Here is a 25,878-nt window from a genome sequence, read left to right as displayed (position 1 = left end):
ATCATGTAGTCTGACAAATGAAAATTATATGATTAAAATGATAATAGAAGTGTGATTACATTCTCACTATTTGTTTTATCATGTAGTCTGATAAATGAAAATTATATGATTAAAATGATAATAGAAGTGTGATTAACAAAAAAATGAGAGCATAAATAAACATTTTCATAGTAGAGGTGCTTTATTTTTTGGTGTAAAAAAATTGATATCCTACTTTTTTTTGCTGCTTTAGTTTACTATTATTAATTTGTGCCCTGGTCATATTTTCAGTGCTTCTATCAAAATTGATATCTAAGTACGAGGACAAGAGGACAAGTGTGGTAGTTGTGTAGGCTTAGTAGAGCTTAGTAGAGTGGTTAGTGGATTGAGATAATTTTTTTGTATGTAATGTCTGAACATCAGTAGAGCACTTGGTAAACTTAAAAATACAAAAAAAAAAAAAAATGTAATAGGAAAAGTTTACGCCATTCAGTTGGAAATAAAAAAAAAAAATTTTTGCACAAGTCTGACTTTGACAGGATCGTTTTCTGAGTATACACCAACTGTGTTGAGTTAGTACAGTAGGCAAATTTTTTTTTAATATAAATATAAATTACTCAGCACGAAAGGGTAGCACATTCTTTAAAAAAAAAAAAAAAAAAAACTTGTATCCTAACGATGACATGACAGGGTGCTGATTTTTTTTTTTTTTAAATTATAATGTTGCATATGGAATTGCCATAAGTAGCCGTCAAAGCAAACAAACTATCGGCCTTTGATGGTCATAAAGCAAGAGCAATTACACAAGCACTTGATAATTGATTCCAATATTGAATGTAAACTAATCTACAGTAATTTATGCTTGATCACAGTTAGCATAAATAATGTGTGCTGAAAATAAATGTAAAGGTTATTATAAATAATTTGATGAACAATCTATACAATAGTAAAAGGAGAGATGCGGCATTTGGGGTAAACATTTTAGGTCATTTTTTGAATCTTCAATTTTGCTTTTAAAAAATTAATTTTTACCCTAATTACCTAACCACATTTGCTAAAGTATAGGTAGTTAAATTGATAGTAGTCTTTATAAGGATTTAAAAAAAAAAAAGGGAAGTTCATAGAATGACAATAATGTTTATCCCAAATCCTTAGAACTATAAATCAAACCAAACAGTTTGGCATTTAGTCTGAACTTGACTCGAATTAGGCTCGTTTCAAATCTGAACATGATTTTAAGTTTGAAAATATTAATGAACCAATTATGATTTTCATGTTGTCTGATTCACTATGTTCGAGAACATGTAAATAAATTTCATAAAAATATACCTATAGTTTCATTCCTTAACTCCACTTATTTCCTACAACTAAATTATTTATATTCTAAAATAGCAAGCACATAATACTCTTATCTCTTGAATATGTATAATTGATTTTAATCACATTTCTAATTCATCATTTCTTAATATATTGGAAAAAAGCAAACAAATTAGGGTGAAAATTTCTATATAATATAAAATGAAATTTTAAGCCAAATTTTCCGCAAGCATACGTATGAAATTTCAAACCAAACTCGATCAGTTTCTTTAAAATTTTTTTTAAATATAAGTCAAATTCAAATAATTTTTTTAATTTTCAAACCAATCCTGGACGTACCTTTGTCCGTCTCGTCGATACTTGTTTTCAGCCATACAAACCCTTTCCTCTTCCTTTGCACGTAGAGCGTAAACATCTAACTTTAATTATCCATCTAATCATTTATTTTTAGCACATATTACTAGTTGCGATCAAGCATAAATCATTGTACATTGGTTTATATCTAATTTTGGAATCAATTATCAAGTGTATGATTGTTTTTGCTTTCTGACCATCAAGGGCAATGGTTCATTTTGATTTGATGGCTACTTATGGCAGTTGTACAAAATTAAGGAAAAAATTTAGTACCCTACCGTGCTATGTCAGTATTGCAGAGTACAAGTTTTATTAAATTTTTTTTGGTGCTATCCTGTCGAGTAGTTTATTTAAAAAAAGAAGTTTTTTTTTGCCTGCCGTGTTGAGCATATAATTGAAGCAAGGTCCGGTTAGAAGCACAATTGTGCGCTTTTTTTTAAATTTTATTTCCAACAATATTTTAAGGAATTAGCCGATTTCAATAAGTTTTAGGCAACCATTGTAATTTTCTTCCTACTCGGTGCAAGTTGCCTAAAAAAATCGAGAATTAAAATATCAACCTTTCGCCTTTTAGTTGTGCAATAATAGACCTTGTAACTCTACATCTTTCAAGTATCACCTAATGTTCAAACGGCAGAATCATTTCCAGATGAGTTGATTTCTAAGTAATAAGAATTCAATGAAAAAGCATAAAAGTAACGGTATAGTCGGATTGAATCCGCAGCATTTTTTTTTTTTTACTTAGGATATCCTATGCTGTGTTTGGATTAGCTGTTTTTTGGGATATTTTTGAAAAACTTTGCTGTAGTAGAGTTTTTAAAATATATTTTGGAATATTTTTAGAAAATATTTTGGAATATTTAAGAGTAGAAGAGTTTCTAGAATATATTTTGAGATCTTTTTTAAAATTTTAAAAAAATTTAAACTAATTTTTAGATTACCTTTTAGAGTACACAATACAAATTTTTATTGTATTTGAAAAACTAATTTTTGAAAAACACTCCAAAAGCTAACCTTTTGGCCAGACTAATCTTTTAAAAGTGTTGTCCCAAGGATACACAGTAAGGTAGCACACAAGAATTGATCACAAGACCCGCTTGCCCCAGGGACATATACAAAAACGCATAATGAGGTAACATATAGAGATTGAGTATAAGACATGCTTGTCCTAAGGATATATACAAGGATACATAGGTATCACACAGGGATAGATCACAAGAGCTGCTCGCAACTATCAGGTTATGGAATCAGTGCGGAGACGAATGTGTAACGTTTGATAATTAGATACAGGTACATGAACTGATAGTAAATTGAGAATAATAAATGGAAAGAATCCAAATTGGGCGTCAAAAAAGTAAGAGAAGCATGTATAAAAGCAGGTAGAGTGCATATTTTGTCTCCAGATAATCAAATTAATTAATTAATACTGCTAGCGTATTTTTCCTTCTGCAGAAGCAGTTGGTTACATGCATCCAAAATCGAACCGTGGGCTAGGACCCGTTTAAATAGGATCGGACGGCCCTTAGAGCAAGAAACACGTCACTGCGTTTCGACAGGGAGAGAGATGAGATGATAGTGTGAGGAGTCAAAACAGTCCGAAAGAGCCAACCCCCTTCATCAATAGTCCAGTCCCGCACCCCAGCAGCGGAGGCCTCCCGCCCGGAGGACTAGACCACTCATACGATTGCAACTACTACGCATTTGCGAGATCCATTATGTTTCCGCCGGAGCTCCAACCCCGTTCCTTCCGACCCTATATCCCGACCTCCGTCAGCGCCCCTTCTTTCAACGGCGTCGGCGGTGATGCTTACCCTAGCCCCAATTCAGCTTCTTCAGTATACACCGCCGCCGGCACTAGCAGCTCCCGCAGCTCCCGCAGCTCCGCCTCTAGATCTCTCCTTAAGGGCTCCCGATTCTCCCCTTCGACCTTCGCCCATAACTCCAGAATTGCCCTTGCATTAATCCCCTGCGCTGCCTTCCTCCTCGACCTCGGCGGAACTCCTGTCCTCGCCACCCTCACCTTAGGTCTTATGATTGCCTACATCCTCGACTCCCTCAACTTCAAGCCTGGCTCCTTCTTCGCCGTCTGGTTCTCCCTCATCGCCGCTCAGATCGCCTTCTTCTTCAGCTCCTCCCTCCTGCTTTCCACCTTCAATTCCGTCTCCCTCGGTCTCCTCGCCTCCTTCGCCTGCGCCCTTACCAATTTCTTGATAGGGGTATGGGTCTCCCTCCAGTTCAAGTGGATCCAAATCGAGTATCCCACCATCGTCCTGGCCTTGGAGCGCCTCCTGTTCGCGTGCGTTCCCATCTTGGCTTCCTCCATCTTCGCTTGGGCCACAGTCTCGGCAGTCGGAATGGTCAACGCCGCCTATTACCTAATGGCTTTCAATTGCGTTTTCTACTGGATTTTCTCCATCCCCCGCGTGTCGTCGTTCAAGATGAAGCAGGAGGTCGGCTACCATGGTGGGGAGGTTCCCGATGAAAGTCTCATCCTCGGCCAGCTCGACAGTTGCTTGCACACCCTGAATCTCCTATTCTTCCCTTTGCTATTCCACATTGCTTCCCATTACTCCATCCTATTTTCCTCTGCTGCTTCTATCTGTGATTTGTTTCTCCTTTTCTTCGTTCCCTTTCTCTTTCAACTGTATGCTTCCACCAGGGGGGCTCTTTGGTGGCTCACTAAGAACGACCGCCAGCTCCACAGTATCCGCTTGGTCAATGGTGCGATTGCTTTGCTTGTGGTTGTACTTTGTCTGGAGGTCAGGGTTGTTTTCCATTCGTTTGGGCGATACATTCAGGTGCCACCTCCTTTCAATTATCTGCTTGTCACCATCTCAATGCTTGGAGGAGCAGCCGCTGCCGGTGCTTATGCACTCGGCATGGTTTCGGATGCTTTTGGCTCAACGGTGTTCACTTCTTTGTCTGTCCTTGTTAGTGCTGCTGGGGCTATAGTTGTCGGATTTCCTGTATTGGTTTGTATCTACTTCTTTGCCTTGGAAAGAAATCCAATTCCCTTCTCACATGATAGAACTTATGTTGCTATAATGTATTGTGAACATTACGAAATTAATAATTTTGTTTTTGTCTTGTTGATAATTGGTTGACCAACATAGTTTGAAAAGCCTGCATTTTTCAAACTCAAGTGAACTTGAATTCAGGTTTCTCATCATCACCAACCTAGGTGCAAATAGAACTATTAAATTAATTTTGAGGAAGAAAGATTTTCTTGTAGGAGCAGGGCATCTTTATTGAACTTTGGTTAAATTCGCGTATGGGGGATACATCATGGGTTTTGGTTGTAAGTTAACATAAAGAAGTGGGTGCTACTGTTAAGGTGTAAGTGATAGAAGACTAAAGTATGGCTTACCTGGCGCTGAGTAACACATATACGAAATGGAAAATGAAAAACTTAAAACATTGCCTTTCATATGGAAATCTAATAATTACGGAAACGACTTTTAAGCTAGATTTTGTTCCTTGGTTTTTAACATTTGGAAACTATGATAGTTGAAAAAAGAACAACTTCCTGCTCTACGGAAATCTAATAATTACGGAAAGGACTGTTTTCTGCTTGTGGGCACGCCATGAGACTTGAATGACCATATGGTTGTCTCTACAGAAACTCGCCTAGCTAAAGGTAATAGCTTCATGATAGGGTTATTCTTTGTTCAATCTCTTTTATTGTCCATCAAAGATTTTTTGAATGACCTTATATCAGCCATTGTTGTTGGTTCTGATGAAACTTATAGGTCATGTAGTACCTTTGAGCTTTTACCAGAAGGGACTAATGTCATTAGCCATTTTGCTAACTGAAGATTACTGTGGTTACCATTGACATCTAGTTGCTCAAAATAATAAAAAGGAGATCATGCTGCTAAAGTCTTCATTGTATATTCAGACAAAGAGCAAACAAGTATGTAAGAGAAATATGTGAGAGTTTTAAAAACAAGAGGTTACATTTGACTATTTACATATTTGAGTGCATTGTCTGAAGTGGGAAGATCCAGGATCCCAATGCAATCTCTGTTCATGTTTTTCTTCACTCGGGCTGTAATGAAGAAAGCAGGGGCTAAGTTGTCAGAATGAGCCATAAAATGATTGAATTACATTTCATTGAATGGGCAATGATGCTTTCTTTGTGCATTTGTTGAGAAATATTGTCAAGAAGCAGTTCTTCCTCTTTTTAATGGTTGGAAATACTTTGGTCATGTTTTCCACTACTCTGATGTGCTATTGAAAATACATTTCTCTCCACATTCTCTGTAGTCAATTTATACTGAGATAATTACACATACACATGTATATGTATGTACATATATTATATATAAATATATACGTGTATGCAGATAGACATATATGTATATATCCATAAGGGATTTGGTAATTGAACTTGATTGAAGACCTTTCAGTGCGCATTTGTTTGGTTTTATCTGTTGCTGCTATGGTTGACTCCTTTACCAAATTAAATAGCATAACTAAATTCAGTGGTCATTCCTAACTAAGAAATATGAAACATGTGATTTTCTCATCAAAGAAACTCCTCTTATAGTTTGTTTTTTGTGGGAAACCTCCAAACCTCCAACTTGCATACAATCTCTTCCATATACCAAATTTTTGGTAAAACAAGCCTGTAATCTTGACAGTAAAGTATCTCAGTTGTAAGTCTCTGTAATGTCAAACTTCATAGAATCTGTCAACCACTATTTATGTTTATTAGTCTTGTTGTTCTAGTGGAGGCTGTGGAAGTAAGATTTACTTTCTGGTGTCACCTCCAAATTTGCCTTTCTTTGCTTAGTTATCTGTATTTTTCTGAAGTTCCTTCTTCCATTTTTCTGCAGTTCATTCCACTTCCATCAGTAGCTGGATTTTATTTGGCCCGTTTTTTCACAAAAAAGAGTCTATCATCCTACTTTGCCTTTGTTGTACTGGGTAGCCTGATGGTTACGTGGTTTGTGATGCATAATTACTGGGATCTCAATATTTGGATGGCAGGCATGTCTTTAAAATCCTTCTGTAAGCTGATAGTTGGTAGTGTTATCCTAGCAATGGCTGTTCCTGGTTTAGCTCTTCTTCCACCGAAACTCCATTTCTTGATGGAGGCTTGTTTGGTTAGCCATGCTTTGCTCCTATGCTATGTTGAAAACCGGTTTTTCAATTACTCCAATGTATATTACTATGGAATGGAGGATGATGTAATGTATCCAAGTTACATGGTTATGATGACTACTTTCTTTGGTTTAGCACTTGTGAGGAGACTTTCTGTGGATAATAGGATTGGGCCGAAGGCAGTTTGGATACTAGCTTGCTTGTATTGTTCTAAGCTTGCTATGCTTGTCATGGCATCCAAGGCTGTATTGTGGGTGTCAGCTGTTCTTCTGCTGGCTGTTTCTCCTCCTCTACTTCTATACAAGTAATTGCTGAACTTTTATACTCTCTCTCTCTCTCTCTCTCTCACACACACACACACACTATATTATTTTATTTTTAATGAAGAGATCATACTAGATTCTTTTTTCTAAAAGAACATGGCAAACTTCTCGCTGATCTTACTTTGCAGAGATAAGTCTAGAACTGCCTCAAAGATGAAACCATGGCAGGCCTATGCACATGGTGGTGTGGTTGCATTAGCTGTTTGGTTTTGTCGAGAAACGATTTTTGAAGCTCTTCAATGGTGGAATGGTAGACCTCCATCTGATGGTTTACTATTGGGCACCTGCATTCTTTTGGTGGGGTTAGCTTGCGTGCCAATTGTTGCTCTTCACTTCTCACATGCAATGGTACTAATTCTTGGTTTTCATAATTTTGTCACCATATTTCTTGGTCTTATATTCAAGTTAATATTGTTGGAGACCATTGAATTGACAAGAGCATATATACATATTCTACTGCTCTATATGAAGCTAGTCTTTCAGTTGTTGTACTCAGTAAATTCACAACCCGTGTCAATATTTTTTTAAAGCAATGTGGTTTTAGTGCTCTAAATTTCTTTCATTAGTTTTTTCCCGTAAATGTAATAGTTTTGATTAGTTTGTTAACTTCACTTTCTTATATGCAGTCTGCAAAGAGATGCTTGTTGTTGGTGGTAGCAACAGGTGCATTATTCATTTTGATGCAGCCGCCAATCCCCATGTCATGGACGTATAGCTCAGACATAATCAAAGCTGCTCGGCAATCTTCAGATGACATTTCCATATATGGTTTTATAGCATCAAAGCCCTCATGGCCTGCATGGCTGCTAATTGCAGCAATCTTGCTTACTTTAGCAGCTATCGCCTCCATCCTTCCTATTAAGTACATTGTTGAGTTGAGGACATTTTACTCCATTGCCGTTGGAATTGCACTTGGAGTATATATATCTGCGGAGTACTTTTTGCAGACTGCGATGCTGCATCTCCTGATTGTTATAACCATGGTATGCACCTCTGTGTTTGTGGTCTTCACACATTTCCCATCTGCCTCGAGTACAAAGCTTCTGCCATGGGTATTCGCACTACTGGTTGCTCTCTTCCCAGTCACTTATCTATTGGAGGGCCAGGTGAGAAACAACAAAAGCCTGCTCGGAGACGGTGGAGTTGGAGATTTGGAGGTGGAAGATAACAAACTAGCTACGCTGCTGGCTGTCGAGGGTGCAAGGACTTCACTTCTTGGTCTATATGCAGCAATCTTCATGCTTATTGCACTTGAGATAAAGTTTGAGTTGGCTTCGCTTCTACGAGAAAAGGTCACTGAAAGGGGCGGACTTAGACACAGCCAGTCTGGTCAAAATGGCACAGCCAGCGTCCCTCCGAGGTTAAGATTCATGCAGATGCGCAGGGCCTCCGCTGTGCCAACCTTCACGATAAAGAGAATGGCTGCTGAGGGGGCTTGGATGCCCGCAGTTGGTAACGTGGCCACCATCATGTGCTTTGCGATATGCCTGATATTGAATGTCAATCTTACTGGTGGCTCAAACCGAGCAATATTTTTCTTGGCCCCCATCTTGCTACTTCTCAACCAGGACTCTGATTTTGTTGCTGGATTTGGGGACAAGCAAAGGTACTTCCCCGTTACTGTAGCCATCTCGGGCTACTTGGTGTTGACTGCGTTGTATGGCATATGGGAAGATGTATGGCATGGAAATCCGGGGTGGAGCTTGGAAATAGGAGGGCACGATTGGTTCTTCGGTGTCAAGAATTTGGCGCTTCTCATTCTGACGTTCCCGAGTCACATCCTTTTTAATCGCTTTGTGTGGAGCTACACGAGACGGAACGACTCAACTCCGCTGCTCACCATACCCCTTAATATTCCTTCCATCATTATAACTGATGTCCTCAAGGTCAAGATACTAGGGCTTCTGGGCATTATATATTCTTTGGCCCAGTACCTAATTTCAAGACAACAACACATCACAGGCTTGAAGTATATTTAGATAGGAAATTGAAATACGCTGTAGAATACTAGTGTTTTTTTTTTTTTTGGTTTTTCCTTCCCCCACTCTGCTCCTAGCAATTTTGAAATCAGGTATGAAAGATTTGCCTGCTAGTTGCGCGCCCTGGTCATCATTTTGGTTCCCATTTGCCTGAGCCCGGTTACGATAGGCAATGAGAGTTGGTGAAAAATCAGTTTTGGGGACCTGAGAAACGAATGACCCCGCTCCGCTCCGCTAACTTTGGTGGGACTCCGCTAACAGATAATTTCTTGTTTTGTCAAAATAAAAGGTGAAGTTGTGAAGAGGGACAGTTGGATGAATTTTTGTTTATCGCTTTTAAACACATGATGGTTGGAAGTGGGGAGTGACAACCGTTCTTGAAGGTTCACGGTCACGATGTGGCCTGGCTCAGATTACAGCATGTAATTTGATTTTAACGTCATGTGTGGGGCTCATAAAAAAAGTGTTGTAAAATTACGTTGTGTGCAAAGTAAGTTACATCGTGTGCAATGAAAGTTACGCGCCGTGAAAAATGAATGTCCCGTGATGGTTTGGATCCATAAGAAAGTGACCATTGCACACAAATAGCTTCTGTCCTTTCTGTTTCCCCGGAAAAAATATGGGGCCATTAGGACGGTGAGGTGAAGAAAGTGGGCCGTGTGAGGCCAGGCTGAGTTTGGTACCTAAAACTAAAGGGAATGGATGAAGAAGGTCCAGCCTAGTTCTACTTCTATACAAGCATTTATCACACCCGTGTGAGCATTGTCACGCCCATGCTGTCCATCATCATTTTATTACCCCAATGGCCCAATCTTTAAAAAAAAAAAAAAAAAACCGATTCACCGTCAGGTTGGAGAATGGAGATGGATGAGAACACTCAATGGTCCTTTTTTTTTTTTTTGTTTTTTAATTTTATCGGCAACGACAACATTTATATAATTTAATTTATTCAGGAAGGAAGACGAGTCTAAAGAAATTGTGTAAGGAACTAGCATGTATACAGATTTGACTAGACTAAAGAGGTGTTCTGACATTAAAAAAAAACTGTGTGAGAAACTAGTAAGTATAAAAATTTGACTAGATTAAAAAAGTTTAGTCTTTGAATTTTTTTTACAGTAATTAAAGTTTGAACCCAAACTTTCGATCCAAAGAGGGATTTGGCCACAGTGATTGAGAACACTACTAGTGCATATTTCTACCACCAAAAAACAACGGGAAATTAATCACCTTTTTTTTTTTTTTGGTTGCTCATCATCGGAGATACACGTGGTGTAGCAGAAAGTAGTGAGCAGTGGCTGTACCGTAGTAGGGAGTGGAAGAGTGACAGTGGTTACCCATCCTTCTTGCTACTAATTCTTATCCGTCAAACTGATGGTCCAAAAAGATAATCCCACCTACAAATATACTACAGAGGCTTCCTTCCTAGTATTTATAGTAATTTCCATTCCGCTGGCTCTGGCTCTGGCTCTGGTAAACAACCACACTCGGGGCTCATTATTGCATGCGAGTGCTATATATATATATATATATTTGGCGTTGGATTGGAGGGTCTCTGAGCTGAGAAAGGAGCACAGAGAGGTTAGCTATTGATGAGTAACACCATTCATAGCAGACGACTAATTGGTGGTCGTCATACGATGATTATGATGTTGATGTTGTGGCTATGGACTTGGAGGCTGATCATGAGTCTCAGCAGCAGCGGCGGCTGCGGCTTCCCTCATGTGGCCGCGGCCGCGGCCGTGCCAGTGCCTCTGGCATCATCAGCAGCAGCAGAAGGTGAGGACGAGGACGAGGCGGAGGCTGATCCCCCAATTCCCAGGCCCTGGCCCCACCAATTCCACTCCATCCTCTTTGTCAACTTCACTGGATCCCTCAGCCTCATCGACCTCTGGTACGACTGGCCCAACGGCCGCAACTTCAACATCATCCGCGACCAGCTCCAGGACAGTGACTCCATCCTCTATGACCTCGAGTGGAACAATGGCACCTCCTTCTTCTACACCCTCCCTGACCACCACCACCCATCCTCCACCCCACCCTCGTGCCGCTCTGCTCAGCTCGACGTTGGGATTCTCCGCCCCAACTGGCTCGACGGCGCCTCCTATCTGGGCCAACGCCACGTCGACGGCTTCCTCTGCAATGTTTGGGAGAAGCTGGACTTCATCTGGTACTACGAGGACGTTGTCACTAAAAGGCCCGTTCACTGGCTCTTCTATACTGGTGAGTCTCTGCCACCTACCTACAATTATTACCATTCATAAAATCCGCAGCGCTATTCCATGATCATAAACCTTACCCCTTCTCACCACTCATTTCAACATTTTCCCAAGATTGATATTCCGTATCTATTCTCAGTTTATCATCTCCTTACTGCGTTCTCTATTTATTTGCAAAATTTGCATTCCCTTCCAGAATTCTGCTGCATCATGCATGTTTGCATGTTCAGGAAATAATGGGTCAAAAAAAAAAAAAAGGCTTCTTCATTTTCTACCTCATAATACCCCTCTATGCTATTGCTAGGTAAAACTATTCTATTTCTTTCATCATGACAAATTAGTGAGCATGGACTTGTATGCAATTTCTTTGATCCAAACTTGGGACGTTCATTACCTGGTAAAATGAGCACTAGTAGCTTATCTCCTAGGCATATTCTTATGTTGCTTTCTTACTTAGGCAAAAGTTGGCTAGTAAAATTTTGGTTTTTCCTGTGAAAGCCAGTTACAGCGATAAAATAACACATGCAATATTTCAACTCTGTTCAAGGAACCCTGCCAAATAGAACCACCAGCAAATTGGACAGCATCATGCTACCAGTTAGCAGATTTACAACACATGCTATTCTTACACAGCTTTGCTTTGAAAGACAGAGTACTACTCAATTGCTCCTCTGTTTGATATGTATACAGAAACATATTTACCATCCCCTATGTAATATATTAGGTCCTCTCCCTCTTCCCCCCTCATTTTTTGAGCTACTATTAACTGAAGTGCTGTAAGGGGCTATGAGGTTAGCAACCATCAGACCAAGTGATTGGTTTTATGTTCTTTCTTGTGTATTGTGTCTGCCATTGATTAAGTCTACCTGCATGCTTCATTTCTAACGTTGTACTTTTGCTTAGTTCTTTCAGTTTCAAGTGCAGGACTCCTCCTCCTATTTTGCTCCTCGCATTAATAACCTTTCTTAGATTTAGAGTAGCATTGTGGCTAAAGCTCTGAGTACTGTGAACAACCTCTACAATAGCACTGTACTTGAAGCTATTTCAATTTTTTGTGTCTTTGTATGTAAAATATCTCTTCCCAGAACAGTTGATTTCTACAATTACAGTGACTCGTGTAAGATTTCAAGAAATACGTCTTTTAACTTCTGTTGATCTAGAGCTCTGTTTTGGTTCTTTCTTTCTTTCTTGCAACAAGTTCTGGTAAACCGTTAGTTCATCTTTGCAGGAAGATCAATTCATGTCATGACATTTGAAGTAGGAGCAGTACTTGAGGATGCGAAATGGCAGGCACCTGTGTATTGCTTTGAGGAGGTAGATGAAGAAACTGATACAAGAGTGAGCACTTATGTGCACAAAAACTGGAAAATGCTTGGATGACTTATTCTGCCAGAGTTTGAAGCGTCCTACCATATATCTCATGTAGTAACCCATGCCTGGTCCTGTGGCAACAAAATGCATTTTTGTTTATATGAAAAACCTTGATCTGTGCTATAGTAGTCAACTTTCTCTGGAACCTAAACATTCTTGTTCCAATGTAGTTATCTTTTGTTTGTATTGCTCTTCACTTTTTAGAGGCCCTATTATATAAAAGGTTATGATTTGGTTACTCTGTTGATGCAATTATTTTTCACTTGGTTGTTGGGAAACGATTGCTGTTTGGAGGGCACGATCATTGGTCTGTATATAGCTGCAAGATTCTTTTGTCCAGCCACATGACATGTACATTTGATTATTGTCATACGGTGAGTTAAAGTCAGTTGTTTTCCATCTATTTCGGTCAGTATTAGTAATTCTTTGGCAGTGTTTGTGAAGCAATCTAGAGTGCCAATAAGGAACTATTATACATATCCTAAGGCAGAGTAGCTAGCTATGTGTATCAACTTCAACTTTGTATTTTTGACAATTCCATGAAATGCAACAACCAATCTGAGATTGTTGCCAAGATCCAAGAGGCAGGAGCTTTCTCTTTGCTGAGGAGAAAGGAGCGTTTGCAAGAAATTCCGAGATCCACTGCATGCTCCTCCGCCAGATTTCTAGTGGAGTAAGCTCTCTACCACTTCTATGTAAATGACCCTCGCCCCCATATTATGCTAGTAGCTGAAGAAAAACGTCTAGGAAATAAAAAAAGGAAATTCCTGTTATCTTCTTTGGCATTCCCCTCTCTAGAAACAAGCTATATTTTTCTGATCTTAAACACTCTGCTGCTTTTACTTGTGAAGAAGTTGTTACTAAGAAGAGCAAGAGTTCTATATAGCTATTCACAATGCAACCATGTGCCATTTCCTCTGACAGTTACCTACTTTTTTGAGCTTTTAATTGAGGGAGAGTTTGTGTATATGTCGATGCCTGTATTTGATATTGTTGGCTAATACTCATCTTCGACATTAAGAAGTTCTGGGAAGGCTAGTATTTTTCATTCTCAAGTTACCTCTTGAGGGGACTAACAAGGCATTTGGTATGACATAACTGCTGGGCTCTGGGAAAGAATGGGACAGAGTGGACTCTGCAGTAGAACCATCATCAGGAAAATTAAAGCCAGTGAAAGCATCTCACAGGGTAGTCTATACAGAACCACTGAAGAAGACGATCTCTGTTCTACATGTTTAGAAGGTGCTTTAATCTTCCTGTTCAAAATCATTTTGTCCATTATTAATGCATTTCGCAGAAGAAACACTTTCTGCCCTTCATTTAGCAGTTATTGATCTAAGCTGGAGTAGAATATACTGAAGAGAATGCTAAATCACATCGATATGCTCTGATCACTTTGACCTGGGTTGTATAAATGAATGGACGGAAAGAAGTGAGAGCTGTCCTTTCCATGGCAGGGTATGTTATGACCAGTTGCGAGTGAATGGTATTATGGTTTTGTATTGACTTAATTGATTTTAGCTAAATCAGCAAAAGCAATTCCATTTCAATATGTGAATTCAAGATAATATTAATGAAAAATTACAAAGAGCTGCATTGCAACTTGTTTCAGATCGCGACAGTTTCTTTTCTTTTCTTTTTTTTTAACCGGTGGGTTTTTTTGACGGGGGAGGGGTGAACACATGAATTGTAGGACTAGATTCCATTATCAAATTCTGCTTACTGGAAGGTAAGAAATTGTACTTAAATGGTAAAGAAGAAAGAGGTTCCTTTGTTCTTCTGTAATAAGAAAGTTCCTATAGTTCTGTTAACCATGACTAGATTGTATGCTTGATGGTTCCCTCATTTCTCCGTGCTCCTTTTTTCTGTACTGGTAACAATGTGCTGCATACAAGAAGGCGGCAAAGTTTATCACACTCAAAACTGTAAGAAGCCAATAGAAGTAATCAAACCGCCCAGTGTTTACGTTCTGGGACAGCCACGATGGTCGTCTAGTTTCTCCGTTGCCCGTCACAGATTTCACAATGCTGTTCAATATGGTGGCTGCAAAGCAACCTAGCCCTCCAGCAACAGCCGCATAAGCTGAACCTATGCTCCTCATGGCATCAGGAGCCTCTTCGTAGAGAAATTCTAGCAGCCCAACTATGCAGAACACTTCAGCAATTCCAATCAGACAGTACTGAATCAACAACCAGTATGCACTTAGGTCGGGCATGGGAGTGAGAAAGCTGGCCTCGTACCCCTGTTTAACGGCATAGTGTCTCCTGTACCTCTCAAAACCCCCAGCCCATGCCACAGACAAGATCGAAACTGCCAAACCAATGCCTACCCTCTGAAGCTGAGAAGCGCCATGGGGGTGACCAGTGACGCGTCTTGACAGCGGGACAAACACGGAATAGTAAAAGGAGAGTAGCAAAAATATGCTGAGGCCAGGAAAGACTGGCATGCATGTAACCGGGAGCTTCAAACCACCGATGTGAGTATTTAACGTATATGCCTGCTGCACTGAGAGGGTCAGGTATTCTGTTAAGATCAAATTGAGCATCACAGTGCATAGCGGAACAGGTATGAGCTTTAGAAGAATTTTAACTTCTTCTACTTGCGTCACGGTGCAGAGCCGCCAAGGACTTGGGTCAGCACCATCTTCTTTCAGTTGCAGTGCAGCTTTGTCCAGACATCTGCGCAGGCCAAAAGTGCCTGGTTAACAAGTAGTGTTACACGTATATGCTAGTGCCTGGTTAAAATGATTCAGGAATGTAGGTGGGCTGATCTTGTGGTGCTTCGAGTGAGAGAGAGGATGTCAATTGTTCAGAAAGTTTGAAGATTTATCTCGGCAATTGCCACCATATTATATTGCAAATGATCTTAGTCTTTTCAGGGTAACGGAAAGAATTAGGAGTTACCTGAAATCATCAGTATGAGCTATTTTGCTGCTTCCTCTGATAGCAGATCTTTTGCCAGGAAGTTCATACAAGCCTACAAAGTCGCCACTATCAAAAGAAGCATTCCTCTTGCGGAAAGCAGCCACGAGAACCTGCGCAACACGAGTCAGAGGGCTGCCTCCCGGCAATCGGTGCCTGTACAAGGGAGTGCCAAGAAAGAAGACCATGTTGGACAAACCCATGGCAATGGCCAACGAACCAAAGGCAGAGCCCCATCCATGCTTCATTTGGACGTAGACCACTGCCGTGAAGGCCACGATGGCTCCAACCGTGACAGACAGGTAGAAGAAGTTGAAGAAGCGGTCAAGGTGTGATTGGTAGTCTCTACTTCTTTCGTCAAACTGATCAGCACCAAAAGAAGAGACGCAGGGCCTTATTCCGGCCGCACCAAATCCGGTGAGATAGAGGACTATGTAGAGGTAAAGCATCTGCCAGGGCTTTGCAGGTTCACAATTGCCCAGAAGTAAGGCAATCTGGTCACACTGCTCTTGGTTCGGCAGAAAGAAGTTCATGGTAGCACACAGGGTGATTCCCGTTAAACCCTGGAGAAATTGAAAGGAAAAAAGAAAACTAAGTAATTGCACGAAAGCAAGAGCAAGAATTTTAGTCCACCACCAAGATTTGCTCGATTCCGGCATGTGAAAACAAGGAAAAAGGGTAATGGATGGTATTGACGATTGATTACCGCAAGATAGATGGTAGCGAAAATGGCTATGGTCCAGTATCTACCAAGGTAGGCATCGGCAAGGAAACCGCCAATCACAGAGGAGGCCTGTGATATTCCCAGGAAATTATTGACCGCATTGGCAGAACTTGAGAAGGGTCGATGCATGACGTAGAACATAAATGCCACCATGTTGACAGAGAGCCCAAAATAGGCCATCCTCTCAGCCATCTCGTTGCCTGCCAAAAAAAACCCGTAACAGCTAATAATTAAGCTGCAGGCTGCAGTATGGGTATGGGATATTTAAAAGGAGTAGGGGCATTGATTACCGAAGATGAAGAATGCAGCAATCCATCCGCCAGTGCTGGATAAATTAGAAATGGGCTTTCCATGGATGTTAACTGGCGTAGAACCTCCTCCGACGTAGCCGCCACTAAAAGCAGTCCGCCTGTCATCTGATTCAATGAAATAGATGCCCAGTTTTTTCCTGCGAAGAGAGTCGGAGGAGGAAATGTCATCAGGCAAAACTTCAGGGGACGCGATCTCTGTGGCACCGGCCATGCTATGCTGCTGAGGTGAGAGCGAGGGATGCAGTATGGTGGTATAATGGTTATTCGTGGCAAGGAGCAGAGAGGAAGGAAAAGTAGGAGTCAGAATGATTTTGCATTTGCAGCAACAGTTTGGAGTGATGGATCGTTAAACAACTCCAAACAGATAAACCAACCGTAAAGAAGAAATTGGAGGGAGGGAAGTTGCCAAAAGGATGGGGAAAAAATCAGCCAACAAATGAAAGAGCAATCAGAACCCCGCCGCCACTCGAAACATCTACTACTAGTAGTAAAATTATTCGGAGGGGAGGGGAGGGGAGAGAAATGAAAAGCAATGAGAAGAAGAATAAGCTTATTCATGTAGATATGAACCAATTAGAATTAGGGAAGGGGAAGGCAGTTAAGCAATGTATTAAATGCCCGGCCGCCCGCACACTCACATCCATACATCACTCGGATGGAAATGTCCTCAGTAGATGCACAAGTCAGTAGTGTTACTGTAATAAAAGCAACAATAAATGAATGGTGATCCAACCGCTGAATATGATTGCTGCAGCTAAATTTGATGTGCAGCCGAAGCAGCTTATATTTAATATCTAACATTAAATAAGAAAAATTTAATAGGAGTATAAATAAAGAAAATACACTCTCTTACACTACACTAGCAGCAGCTGCTTTCTTTCTACCCACCATCAACTCAAGCAGCGACGGCATTAAATGCACTTTGCTACAGCCAAAGTGTTATTAGTGCACTTTGTACGACAGACTGATGGATGAATGAATGAAAATCACTCGTTTAGTTGACAACAGACGGACCGAACTTTTGTTGTCAAGGAGAAGCAAGCACGGATGAGTGAGAAGGAGACGGACTGCCACTTTTCGGGCCTCCCCATATTGAAACTGTTTGGACTTCAAAGTGTAGATGTAGCAGGCCTTCCAGGATGGACAATTGGGCCAACACTGCTTGACAGAGATTAGATATTTTTTAAGGTCGTTTTGTGATGACCCAAAATTTTTCAATCCGTGGCCACACAGCACAGCACTACATACATATGTTTTCTCCAAATTGCGCCAGCCAAACCGTAGCCCGTGACAAATTGACAGTGGATCATCCCACTTGGACTTGCCCAGTAGATTTATTTTATTTTTTAAAGGGTTAAATATTATTATTTTTTCAGACGACGCCCAGTAGTAGTTGTACACTTACTACAACGGCCCATGGGGGAAAAAGAAACCACATGAATGAAAAGGGTGTTGAGCAGTAAGTGGTAGTCGACTCACTAACAAAATTTACTACTGAGTAGCAAAATCTTGAATCTGATGATAGTTCAGCTGCACGGCAACTCATCACCTCACTGCCTCGCCACTCCTTCGCTCCACTTCCACTGCTAGCACTAGTATCAGTAGTAACTTTGCTGTTCTTCTCCTCCAACTTGAGGAATTTCTAGGGAGGAGTGTTTTAAAACCACCTTTCACTCTCTCAGATTGTTTCCTTTGTTTTTGCCTTGACCCTTTTTTCTTTTCTTCGGGTTGTGTGGTTGGTTGGGTTTTCTTTCTCTTTGCAGAGGATTTGATTATAGACTCTCTCTCACTGTTCTCCCCCAAAAAAAAAAATAGTAATAAATAAAGAAGAAGAGAGAAAATGGAGGGGATGATGATGGAACAGGGCAGCAAATTCCTGAATGTGGGGCTCCTGCTGCTGGCCACCCTGTTGGTCGCAAAACTCGTATCTGCATTGATAATCCCCAGATCCAACAAACGCCTTCCCCCCGCCGTCAAGGGCTGGCCCCTCTTTGGAGGCCTCTTCCGCTTCTTGAGGGGACCCGTGGACTTGCTCAGGGAGGAATACCCTAAGCTCGGCAGCGTCTTTACCCTCAAACTTCTCAGCAAGAACATCACTTTCTTCATTGGCCCTGAGGTTTCTGCCCATTTCTTCAAGGCCCCCGAATCCGATCTCAGCCAGCAGGAGGTCTACCAGTTCAACGTCCCTACTTTTGGGCCCGGTGTTGTATTCGATGTCGACTATTCCATCAGGCAAGAGCAGTTCAGGTTCTTCACCGAGTCCCTCAGAGTCACCAAGTTGAAGGGCTATGTGGATCAGATGGTTTTCGAAACTCAGGTTTTTCATTTATTTATTTTTTTTTCCTTTCTTATTTTCCATCCTGCCCCCCCCCCCCCCCCCCCCCTCTTTTATTACTGGACTAGTACTTAAATGAGATGTTCACCAGGAAAGATGGGATTTTTTTTTTTAAGATTTTCTTTTGCTTTTCCTTCCCCCCCCCCCCTTCCCGCGTGGGGGCTGTTGGGGTGCAAGGCCGCTGCTAGGATTGGTACCGTCCTACTATTAGGGGTATTAATTAGCAGTAAATCTGCAGACATTTTCATTGGGGTGGGGGAAATCTGCTAGTGCTACTGTGCTAGTGTTAGAACTTCTCTAGCATCCCAATTCATTCGTTAATGTCGGTTGGGGTGGGAAGTGGGAACTGAGGGGAGAGGAGCAGTAGCTTCATCACTGCTCATGCCCTCTGTGCCCTGTCGCGTCCTATCATTTAGCAGGCAAAAGGCCTTAAACTAAAATGCTGCTTCCGAAACAAGAAGCTTCTGGCATCTCATCTTTCTTTAATCTCAATCTAAATGCAGAATTCTAACATTAGGAAGGAGGCCTCCCCAGATAGGTAACTCGTACCAGAACGCATGGTCCTGTGTAGTTTAGTGCATTCAGTACTCTAAATTTACTCTTTTGTCCTTCCACGCTTCTTTTCTACTGATGGAGTATTTATTTTTATTTTTTTTTTTAAAAAAAATAATGGCAGTAGTATGTATTTCTTACTTATGCATTATGCTATTTATTCAGCGTGAGTAAAATTATTCTACTGTCGCATTGTTCATTTTCATTATGCACTGGAGATTAATAATGGAGGATTACATTATCATTTCAAGAAGCAAAACCATGATTGAAGTTGAACCTGAATATATATCAAGCTCTACTTCCCTCTGTTTGGTCAAGTGCCTGTCTTTTCTGCCCATTAACATGCTTTTGACCCTCTCCTGTCTTAATTGAAGGTTCCATCCTCTGTGTGTAAATTTATTGGACAACTTGCAAGAGTCTAAAAGATTCTAAACACGACACAACAGAAACTTCCTTTGTTCAATGAAATTTTGCCCTGTTCCCTGAAATAGAGTTATTCAGATGACCCAAAGTATTTGACCCCAAAATAATTATTAAAAAAAAAAAAGAGGAAACCAAATCAGGTGCTAGTGTGTTTTGATTTACAAAATAACTTGGTCAAAAAGTAGTGCCTCACATACTTTGCTACCAGGCTCTGACCTTTTCCTTGTTCTTTTTCTTGGTCTGTGAAGGATTATTTCTCAAAATGGGGAGACAGCGGTGAAGTGGACTTGAAATATGAACTGGAGCACCTAATTATTCTGACCGCAAGTAGATGCCTTTTGGGAGAAGAGGTACGCAACAAGCTATTTGATGATGTCTCTGCTCTCTTCCATGACCTCGACAACGGTATGCTCCCCATCAGTGTCATCTATCCATATCTGCCAATACCTGCCCATCACCGTCGTGACAAGGCTCGCAAGAAGCTTGCAGCAATCTTTGCCAGCATAATTGCTTCTCGTAGACAAAGTGGGAAGACACAGAATGATATGTTACAGTGCTTTATGGACTCCAAATACAAAGATGGACGCCCAACAACTGAAGCTGAGGTCACTGGCCTGCTCATCGCTGCTCTTTTTGCAGGCCAGCACACCAGTTCCATCACCTCCACTTGGACTGGGGCTTACCTCCTCTGCAACAAGAAATACATGTCGCAAGTCTTGGATGAGCAGAAGAATCTGATGAAGAAGCATGGAGATAAGGTTGATCATGACATCTTATCTGACATGGAAGTCCTCTACCGTTGCATAAAAGAAGCTCTAAGACTCCACCCTCCTTTGGTAATGCTGCTACGCAGCTCGCACACTGATTTCAGTGTGACTACCAAGGATGGAAAAGAGTATGATATTCCCAAGGGCCATATAGTTGCCACATCTCCTGCTTTCGCCAATCGCCTCCCGCATGTTTACAAAGATCCTGACACTTATGACCCTGACAGATTTGCTCCAGGAAGAGATGAAGACAAGGCGGCAGGAGCATTCTCTTATATATCTTTCGGTGGTGGCAGGCATGGATGTCTAGGAGAGCCATTTGCATATTTGCAAATAAAAGCAATCTGGAGCCACTTGTTGAGAAACTTTGAATTGGAATTGATCTCACCTTTTCCGGAGATTGACTGGAATGCCATGGTTGTGGGTGTGAAAGGCAAAGTCATGGTACGGTACAAGCGCCGACAGATTCCAGTGGATTAAGTGAACACTTTCTGCTCAAATTTGCTTTGTGTTAAGCTCTTCTTTGGCTGCCGGTTTTCCCTTTAGCTGAAATGGTTTGAAAGCTTGTTCCACTCCTTCAATGACTCACCATCTTAGGTCTTTCGAAGAAAGTGGCAGTCATGAGTCTATCATTGTTTTCTGGAGACATTAAACTTCTCTGTCTTGTGTCCTCTTGATATCTGTAATCAATGCAGGATCGCATTTCTGCTGCTGGACAAGGTTTTCTCCTGAATGTTTTGTATCTTTATTAGTGGTGAAATGATTATATTAATCCAGTTCTAATAGCAATAACCAGACCCTATCACGGGCCTATATGGCTCTGATAGTAACAAAACGAGCTTCATCGTTGGGATAATAGGAAAGAAAATTTTGTAAACATTCTCGTCATTACGCAAGATTTTCACATGGCACTTCAAGTTACACTTCAGTTAGATGTAGCATCTTCTTCTATTTTAAGATGTACATCAAAGCAAATATGGGACAGACTAAAGCAAACTTGCGCATTCAAAAAACTTCATGGTAAGCAAGCCAAAGCTGTGTTGAAAGCGTTTCTACAATTCTTCTGCTTATAGATTTTGAGAGGGTGTCGTACACAACAACTCGACATGAGCATATTGCCATTGTGCCAACTAATTCAAGGTACCTTTTCTTCCATGTAAAACCAAACCACAGTCCCTTGCCAACTACCAAGGATGAAATACAATATAGCAACCCTACTAGTGTCGTCTACATCTCTACATCGTTGTATAAGAAACGCCTTTTGGTACTGTTGTATGTGAACAAATCTGACAATATACTTCATACATTCTTCAATTAGGGAAGGCCTCAAGTAGGGACGATCTTCAATAGCTCAATATCAAACAAGAGAGTTTTGTCTATCAACCCCTGGTTTCTCAGCACAAAATCCAAGGCTCTCTGCCCCTATACACATTAAAGCAAGGCAAATCATTCATAGAAGACATGTACATGCACAATTGCAAAAGTAATTGCCATACCGAAAATGTTGTTGGCCTAGGACCCTTCTTGTTGAAGTCATTGTCAGGATATCCCAGTTCTGGGGGAACAATAATCCTGCATCAGTGAGAGGAAGAAAAAGTTGAGAAAACATTGCGAATCTCTAGGCAAATCATATCAGCTGAACTGATTCTCTAATCCAGTTGGATATAATAGTCTTACAAGAAAATTCCAGTTTCATGCACACTGGAGGAGTTACGGGATATGACATCCAAATACAGGTTCCAGTTTTGCCCAAGGAAAGTGACATTTTTTTGGGTTTGGGGGGGGGGGGGGGGGGTTGTGGACCCTTATGTTGGAAATTGACTCCTTGTCTATGGAACTGATCCAACAAGGAAGCAGCTTGAACAGCTCCATCCACTACATACTGACAAGGAAGGTAGGAAATTCTATCCATAATGGACATAAAAGCTGTATTTTGATGGCCACCATGTGAACGTGCAATACTAGCTTAAGTGAACATGTTATGGGAGTAAACCTCCCACAATTACATCTCTGGTTTTGCTGCCTAGCTTCCATGTACACGGAAGAAGGTATTCATGCATTCAAGCATATGCCTTGGGAACCAAAATTTCAGAAAACAATAAAAAAGTAATCTTTAAAATTTCTAATAAGTAGACAGTTGCTCAACTGACTATTAGCACTATAATAAGAGTGCAAGAGGGTGTGAAAAGAAAGGACTAGAAAAAATATCGATGAGATCATTTTCGTCGTAGTATAGCAAATACTAAATTATTTTACACCATGTCTAGAACTAACATTGAGTTGCACATGCAACCTTAAGTTCTGATGGTTATAGTTGTTAATGCCAAATCTAGTCCGATTCTCCCTTCAAAGTAATGCTGAATGTGCATGCGCTCTAACCTATACAGTTAATAACTTCTCATATTCCTTTGTGTCTGAACTTTTTGAGTACGCTGACTTAAGCATTCAAAAGCTGCCATAACCTATGGTTCACATGGAAGGCAGTAGTTTCTTCAATAAGCAGTTTATATTTCTATTTTTTCCTTCTTCTTGCAGGGAGAGCGGATAGAGTTAATCATGATTGTGTCATACGGAACAAGACAAATTTATTTAGTACAGTTGAAAAATCTAATACCTTCTGACACCACCAAGTGCCATGCCTGAAACAGCTTCCTGAAATGCAGGTATGACCTAATATTTTCCAAAAAACCAACAGTGCAATCAGGAGTCTCTGTTCAACTAAACCTTACGTGCCAAAAAGCACACTTAGCAATTCCCTGTCTCAATCTTTTTGCAGGCAAAAGAGTCTTACCTCTTCAGATCCAATTTTAAATTTGTAGAACTCCTTATCATCCCCCTGCATATTGATTGAAAGTAACAGATGATGTATCAGACAAAGACTTGCATGTTTTAGAGAGCAATCATTACCAATTCTTCTATAATGGGTATAAAGTTATACCTCGAACGAACCACCCTTCGTTTTGTTGCGAGCTTCAAATATGCGACCGTAATATCCAATAGTGTAACCATCCCAGTCAACCTACAAGATATTCAATGATAAAGAACTATCAACATTTCTCAGAACTTAAAGTGTCAAATGAGCGACAAGAAGACTAGAAATTTTGCATTATCTCATCACAATAGAATATTCTATCACTTATTCCTCAAGATTAAAGTGAACGAGACAACAGTCAGAAAACTTCAGTTTCAATTATGTCTTTTAAGGAAAAGAACAGTTACAGGCTTGAAGAATTATCTTCAACAAAGCTTTCATTTTGAAGAGTCCTCAACGTAGTTTGATTGAGCTTAGATGGTTATGTCCTTATTCTCCTAAAGATTTTAGATATAATTGGCTTACCACAACTGTCTCTCCTATCTTTGGTGTTGGCCCGCTTCCTACTCTCAGGTCCTGTAATGTTTGTCAGTTCAGAGTTAAAAACCAAGGTGAGCATGGAAGAAGAAAGAGAAGAAAGTATGTCGCAGGGGGTGACCTTGTACTGTAGACCTGATTCTGTTTCACTATAGTCAGGATATCGCATCTTTGTCTTGCCGTAGTCCTTTCCCCTCAATGCTGGCACTGTATGCTCAAACAGTGAGCTGATGATTAGTCTTCAGATCTACAGGAGGATGCACATATCAATCAGATGATTATGGAAAGAATGAAAAGGACTTGAATAGCCTAGAAAAGGATAAAGGAAATGAGGAAACAAAACACATTCATGGTTTAATATAGTCACACATTCAGATGATGCAGATGATAATAAGGATGAATAATACGGTCATTATCAAGGCAATGCAGGGGCATTGGAACATGTAATTGATTGGAAGCTCAACTTAGCAGCTTCGGAAATGAACGTGAAAAGAAACAAATTCATCTATAAGAAATTGCACGATACAGGTTATCAAGGCAGCTAAAAGAGTAGCTCTAGAGCAGGCTTTCGATTAACCTGGGGAACACAAACAATTGCGGGTAAAAAATAATGATTCGAGTCAATCACCATCATGTGTTTGCATGAAACAGAAACTTGAAAGAAAAAGGGTAAGTTGAGGCACGGTGGAGGGAGAGATTTACTGTCAGCGAATCGAGAAGACAGGGCAGAGGCGGCTCCATTGAAATAAGTGGACGCCATCAACAGTCCAACAGAAGACAGGACAACTTTCCGCCGATGGACAAGAGGAGAAAAGGCTGGCCTTGGAGTTTCATCTTCAGCAAGTGAAAACCCTAGTGGTACACATGAAATCATCAAGGATAGAGAAGAGACTGTTTAGTAACGTAGGCTTCGTACTCAAAAAAGATTGCAAAATGAGAAACAAATGAAGCAGAAGGAGCCAAAAAAATAATTCCTTTGAAGAAGAAGAAGAAACAGATTATTTAAGGTAAGATGCCTCCAACGTTGAATTCCTTATTGTTTTGCTCTCTTTTTGAATGCACTTGGTCAGTCTGTTTTCATCAGCTCATTTACGTTTGTCAAAGGTAAGATCGACAAGCAGTGGAAGTATTGCATCGATTAAGCAGATTTTCAACAGTTAGAAAGGGACAGTGGGGAAATAACCTGCTGCAGGTTGGGGATGGGCGTCAGTGGGGAGGGGCGTTGTGATGCTCTGAAGCTTGGGCGTGTGCCAGTGCCGCCACTGGAATGTAAAAATATTTGATCCCATTGGAATTTAGATTCTTTCATTTGGAAGCGCAAAGCACTTTCTACGATTAAGTGAAACCGCAAGAAACCAGAAGAAGAATGCGGACAGCTTAGCTTTACGTACCCAGGATGAGGATGGTGATGGAGATGCTGAAGCACCAACGTTAACATTTGAAACAGAAATGACGGCAGAAATGCACGCCATTTTCCTCTTCACCTCAGCTTTTGTAGCATCCACTCGTACCTAATCTCACCATTGTACCCCCGACCTTTTATCGTATGGTTCACACTGAGTCCGGAGGTTGCAACTGCAGTTGGACCATTACTATTTGGTCTCCCTCTTTGTCGTCTGTTTCCATTCTGATTTCTATTACTAGCAGTAATATTTTCTCCCATCCTTCATTTCATTAACCAAACCTGACAAGCTAGACAACTAAAATGAATGAACATAATTTTCTGTTTAGAAGCTGATTTGAATCCCACGAAGTTCATTTCATAAGAACGAAACTCGTACAAGAAAACAAGCATCGCAGGACAGTTGACAGTTACCCTCTGTCAGAACTGTTGGAACTCTTTCTCGCAGA

At 40.7% G+C, this 25,878-nt stretch overlaps 5 protein-coding genes across 6 annotated transcripts; 3 read left to right on the top strand and 2 right to left on the bottom strand.

The window, feature by feature from the left end:
• Positions 1-3,224: 3,224 nt before the first annotated feature.
• Positions 3,225-9,171, top strand: LOC113716762 (uncharacterized). Its single transcript, XM_072070250.1, has 4 exons — positions 3,225-4,622; positions 6,489-7,060; positions 7,208-7,427; positions 7,706-9,171. Exons 1-4 carry the CDS (start codon positions 3,366-3,368, stop codon positions 9,056-9,058), a joined length of 3,402 nt encoding a protein of 1,133 aa, XP_071926351.1. The 5' UTR covers positions 3,225-3,365; the 3' UTR covers positions 9,059-9,171.
• Positions 9,172-10,365: 1,194 nt separating this feature from the next.
• Positions 10,366-12,883, top strand: LOC113715731 (uncharacterized protein At4g14100-like). 2 transcript variants are annotated; one of them, XM_072071233.1, is made up of 3 exons: positions 10,496-11,278; positions 11,822-11,926; positions 12,503-12,883. In XM_072071233.1, the coding sequence occupies exons 1-3, from the start codon at positions 10,648-10,650 to the stop codon at positions 12,652-12,654; spliced, it is 888 nt and encodes a 295-aa protein (XP_071927334.1). In that variant the 5' UTR covers positions 10,496-10,647; the 3' UTR covers positions 12,655-12,883. The 2 variants fall into 2 exon arrangements, with proteins under 2 accessions (XP_027095822.1, XP_071927334.1); XM_027240021.2 differs by lacking the exon at positions 11,822-11,926 and having other exon boundaries at positions 10,366-11,278.
• Positions 12,884-14,332: 1,449 nt separating this feature from the next.
• Positions 14,333-16,948, bottom strand: LOC113716874 (protein NRT1/ PTR FAMILY 6.1-like). The gene is made up of 4 exons (XM_027241406.2): positions 16,581-16,948; positions 16,273-16,490; positions 15,549-16,129; positions 14,333-15,323 (listed from the first exon to the last, which is right to left on the bottom strand). Exons 1-4 carry the CDS (start codon positions 16,810-16,812, stop codon positions 14,453-14,455), a joined length of 1,902 nt encoding a protein of 633 aa, XP_027097207.2. The 5' UTR covers positions 16,813-16,948; the 3' UTR covers positions 14,333-14,452.
• A 1,169-nt stretch (positions 16,949-18,117) lies between these two features.
• Positions 18,118-21,454, top strand: LOC113716711 (sterol 14-demethylase-like). Its single transcript, XM_027241110.2, has 2 exons — positions 18,118-18,918; positions 20,160-21,454. The coding sequence occupies exons 1-2, from the start codon at positions 18,442-18,444 to the stop codon at positions 21,156-21,158; spliced, it is 1,476 nt and encodes a 491-aa protein (XP_027096911.2). The 5' UTR covers positions 18,118-18,441; the 3' UTR covers positions 21,159-21,454.
• Positions 21,455-21,799: 345 nt separating this feature from the next.
• LOC113716712 (peptidyl-prolyl cis-trans isomerase FKBP19, chloroplastic-like) lies at positions 21,800-25,527 on the bottom strand. The gene is made up of 10 exons (XM_072071234.1): positions 25,419-25,527; positions 25,211-25,289; positions 24,730-24,879; positions 24,149-24,234; positions 24,016-24,066; positions 23,617-23,697; positions 23,470-23,514; positions 23,293-23,348; positions 22,175-22,250; positions 21,800-22,100 (listed from the first exon to the last, which is right to left on the bottom strand). Exons 1-10 carry the CDS (start codon positions 25,497-25,499, stop codon positions 22,005-22,007), a joined length of 801 nt encoding a protein of 266 aa, XP_071927335.1. The 5' UTR covers positions 25,500-25,527; the 3' UTR covers positions 21,800-22,004.
• Positions 25,528-25,878: the final 351 nt, after the last annotated feature.

The sequence above is a fragment of the Coffea arabica genome, chromosome 11c, assembly GCF_036785885.1.
Source record: "Coffea arabica cultivar ET-39 chromosome 11c, Coffea Arabica ET-39 HiFi, whole genome shotgun sequence".
NCBI lineage: Eukaryota > Viridiplantae > Streptophyta > Magnoliopsida > Gentianales > Rubiaceae > Coffea > Coffea arabica.
This window is presented reverse-complemented; position numbering and strand designations above follow the sequence as displayed.

Excerpts from the sequence above, each read along its gene's own strand:
- LOC113716874 (XM_027241406.2), bottom strand. The coding sequence starts at position 16,812 with ATGGCCGGTGCCACAGAGATCGCGTCCCCTGAAGTTTTGCCTGATGAC. Across the intron at positions 16,491-16,580 it reads TGCTGCATTCTTCATCTTCG|GCAACGAGATGGCTGAGAGG; the intron begins GTAATCAATGCC and ends TTTTTTTGGCAG. Across the intron at positions 15,324-15,548 it reads GCTCATACTGATGATTTCAG|ATGTCTGGACAAAGCTGCAC; the intron begins GTAACTCCTAAT and ends TGGCCTGCGCAG.
- LOC113716711 (XM_027241110.2), top strand. The coding sequence starts at position 18,442 with ATGGAGGGGATGATGATGGAACAGGGCAGCAAATTCCTGAATGTGGGG. Across the intron at positions 18,919-20,159 it reads AGATGGTTTTCGAAACTCAG|GATTATTTCTCAAAATGGGG; the intron begins GTTTTTCATTTA and ends TGGTCTGTGAAG.
- LOC113716762 (XM_072070250.1), top strand. The coding sequence starts at position 3,366 with ATGTTTCCGCCGGAGCTCCAACCCCGTTCCTTCCGACCCTATATCCCG. Across the intron at positions 4,623-6,488 it reads TTGTCGGATTTCCTGTATTG|TTCATTCCACTTCCATCAGT; the intron begins GTTTGTATCTAC and ends ATTTTTCTGCAG. Across the intron at positions 7,428-7,705 it reads TTCACTTCTCACATGCAATG|TCTGCAAAGAGATGCTTGTT; the intron begins GTACTAATTCTT and ends TCTTATATGCAG.
- LOC113716712 (XM_072071234.1), bottom strand. The coding sequence starts at position 25,499 with ATGGCGTGCATTTCTGCCGTCATTTCTGTTTCAAATGTTAACGTTGGT. Across the intron at positions 24,235-24,729 it reads GTCTTCTCGATTCGCTGACA|TGCCAGCATTGAGGGGAAAG; the intron begins GTAAATCTCTCC and ends TTGAGCATACAG. Across the intron at positions 23,698-24,015 it reads AGATAGGAGAGACAGTTGTG|GTTGACTGGGATGGTTACAC; the intron begins GTAAGCCAATTA and ends AATATCTTGTAG.
- LOC113715731 (XM_072071233.1), top strand. The coding sequence starts at position 10,648 with ATGAGTAACACCATTCATAGCAGACGACTAATTGGTGGTCGTCATACG. Across the intron at positions 11,279-11,821 it reads TCACTGGCTCTTCTATACTG|GAACCCTGCCAAATAGAACC; the intron begins GTGAGTCTCTGC and ends ACTCTGTTCAAG. Across the intron at positions 11,927-12,502 it reads GCTTTGCTTTGAAAGACAGA|GAAGATCAATTCATGTCATG; the intron begins GTACTACTCAAT and ends TCATCTTTGCAG.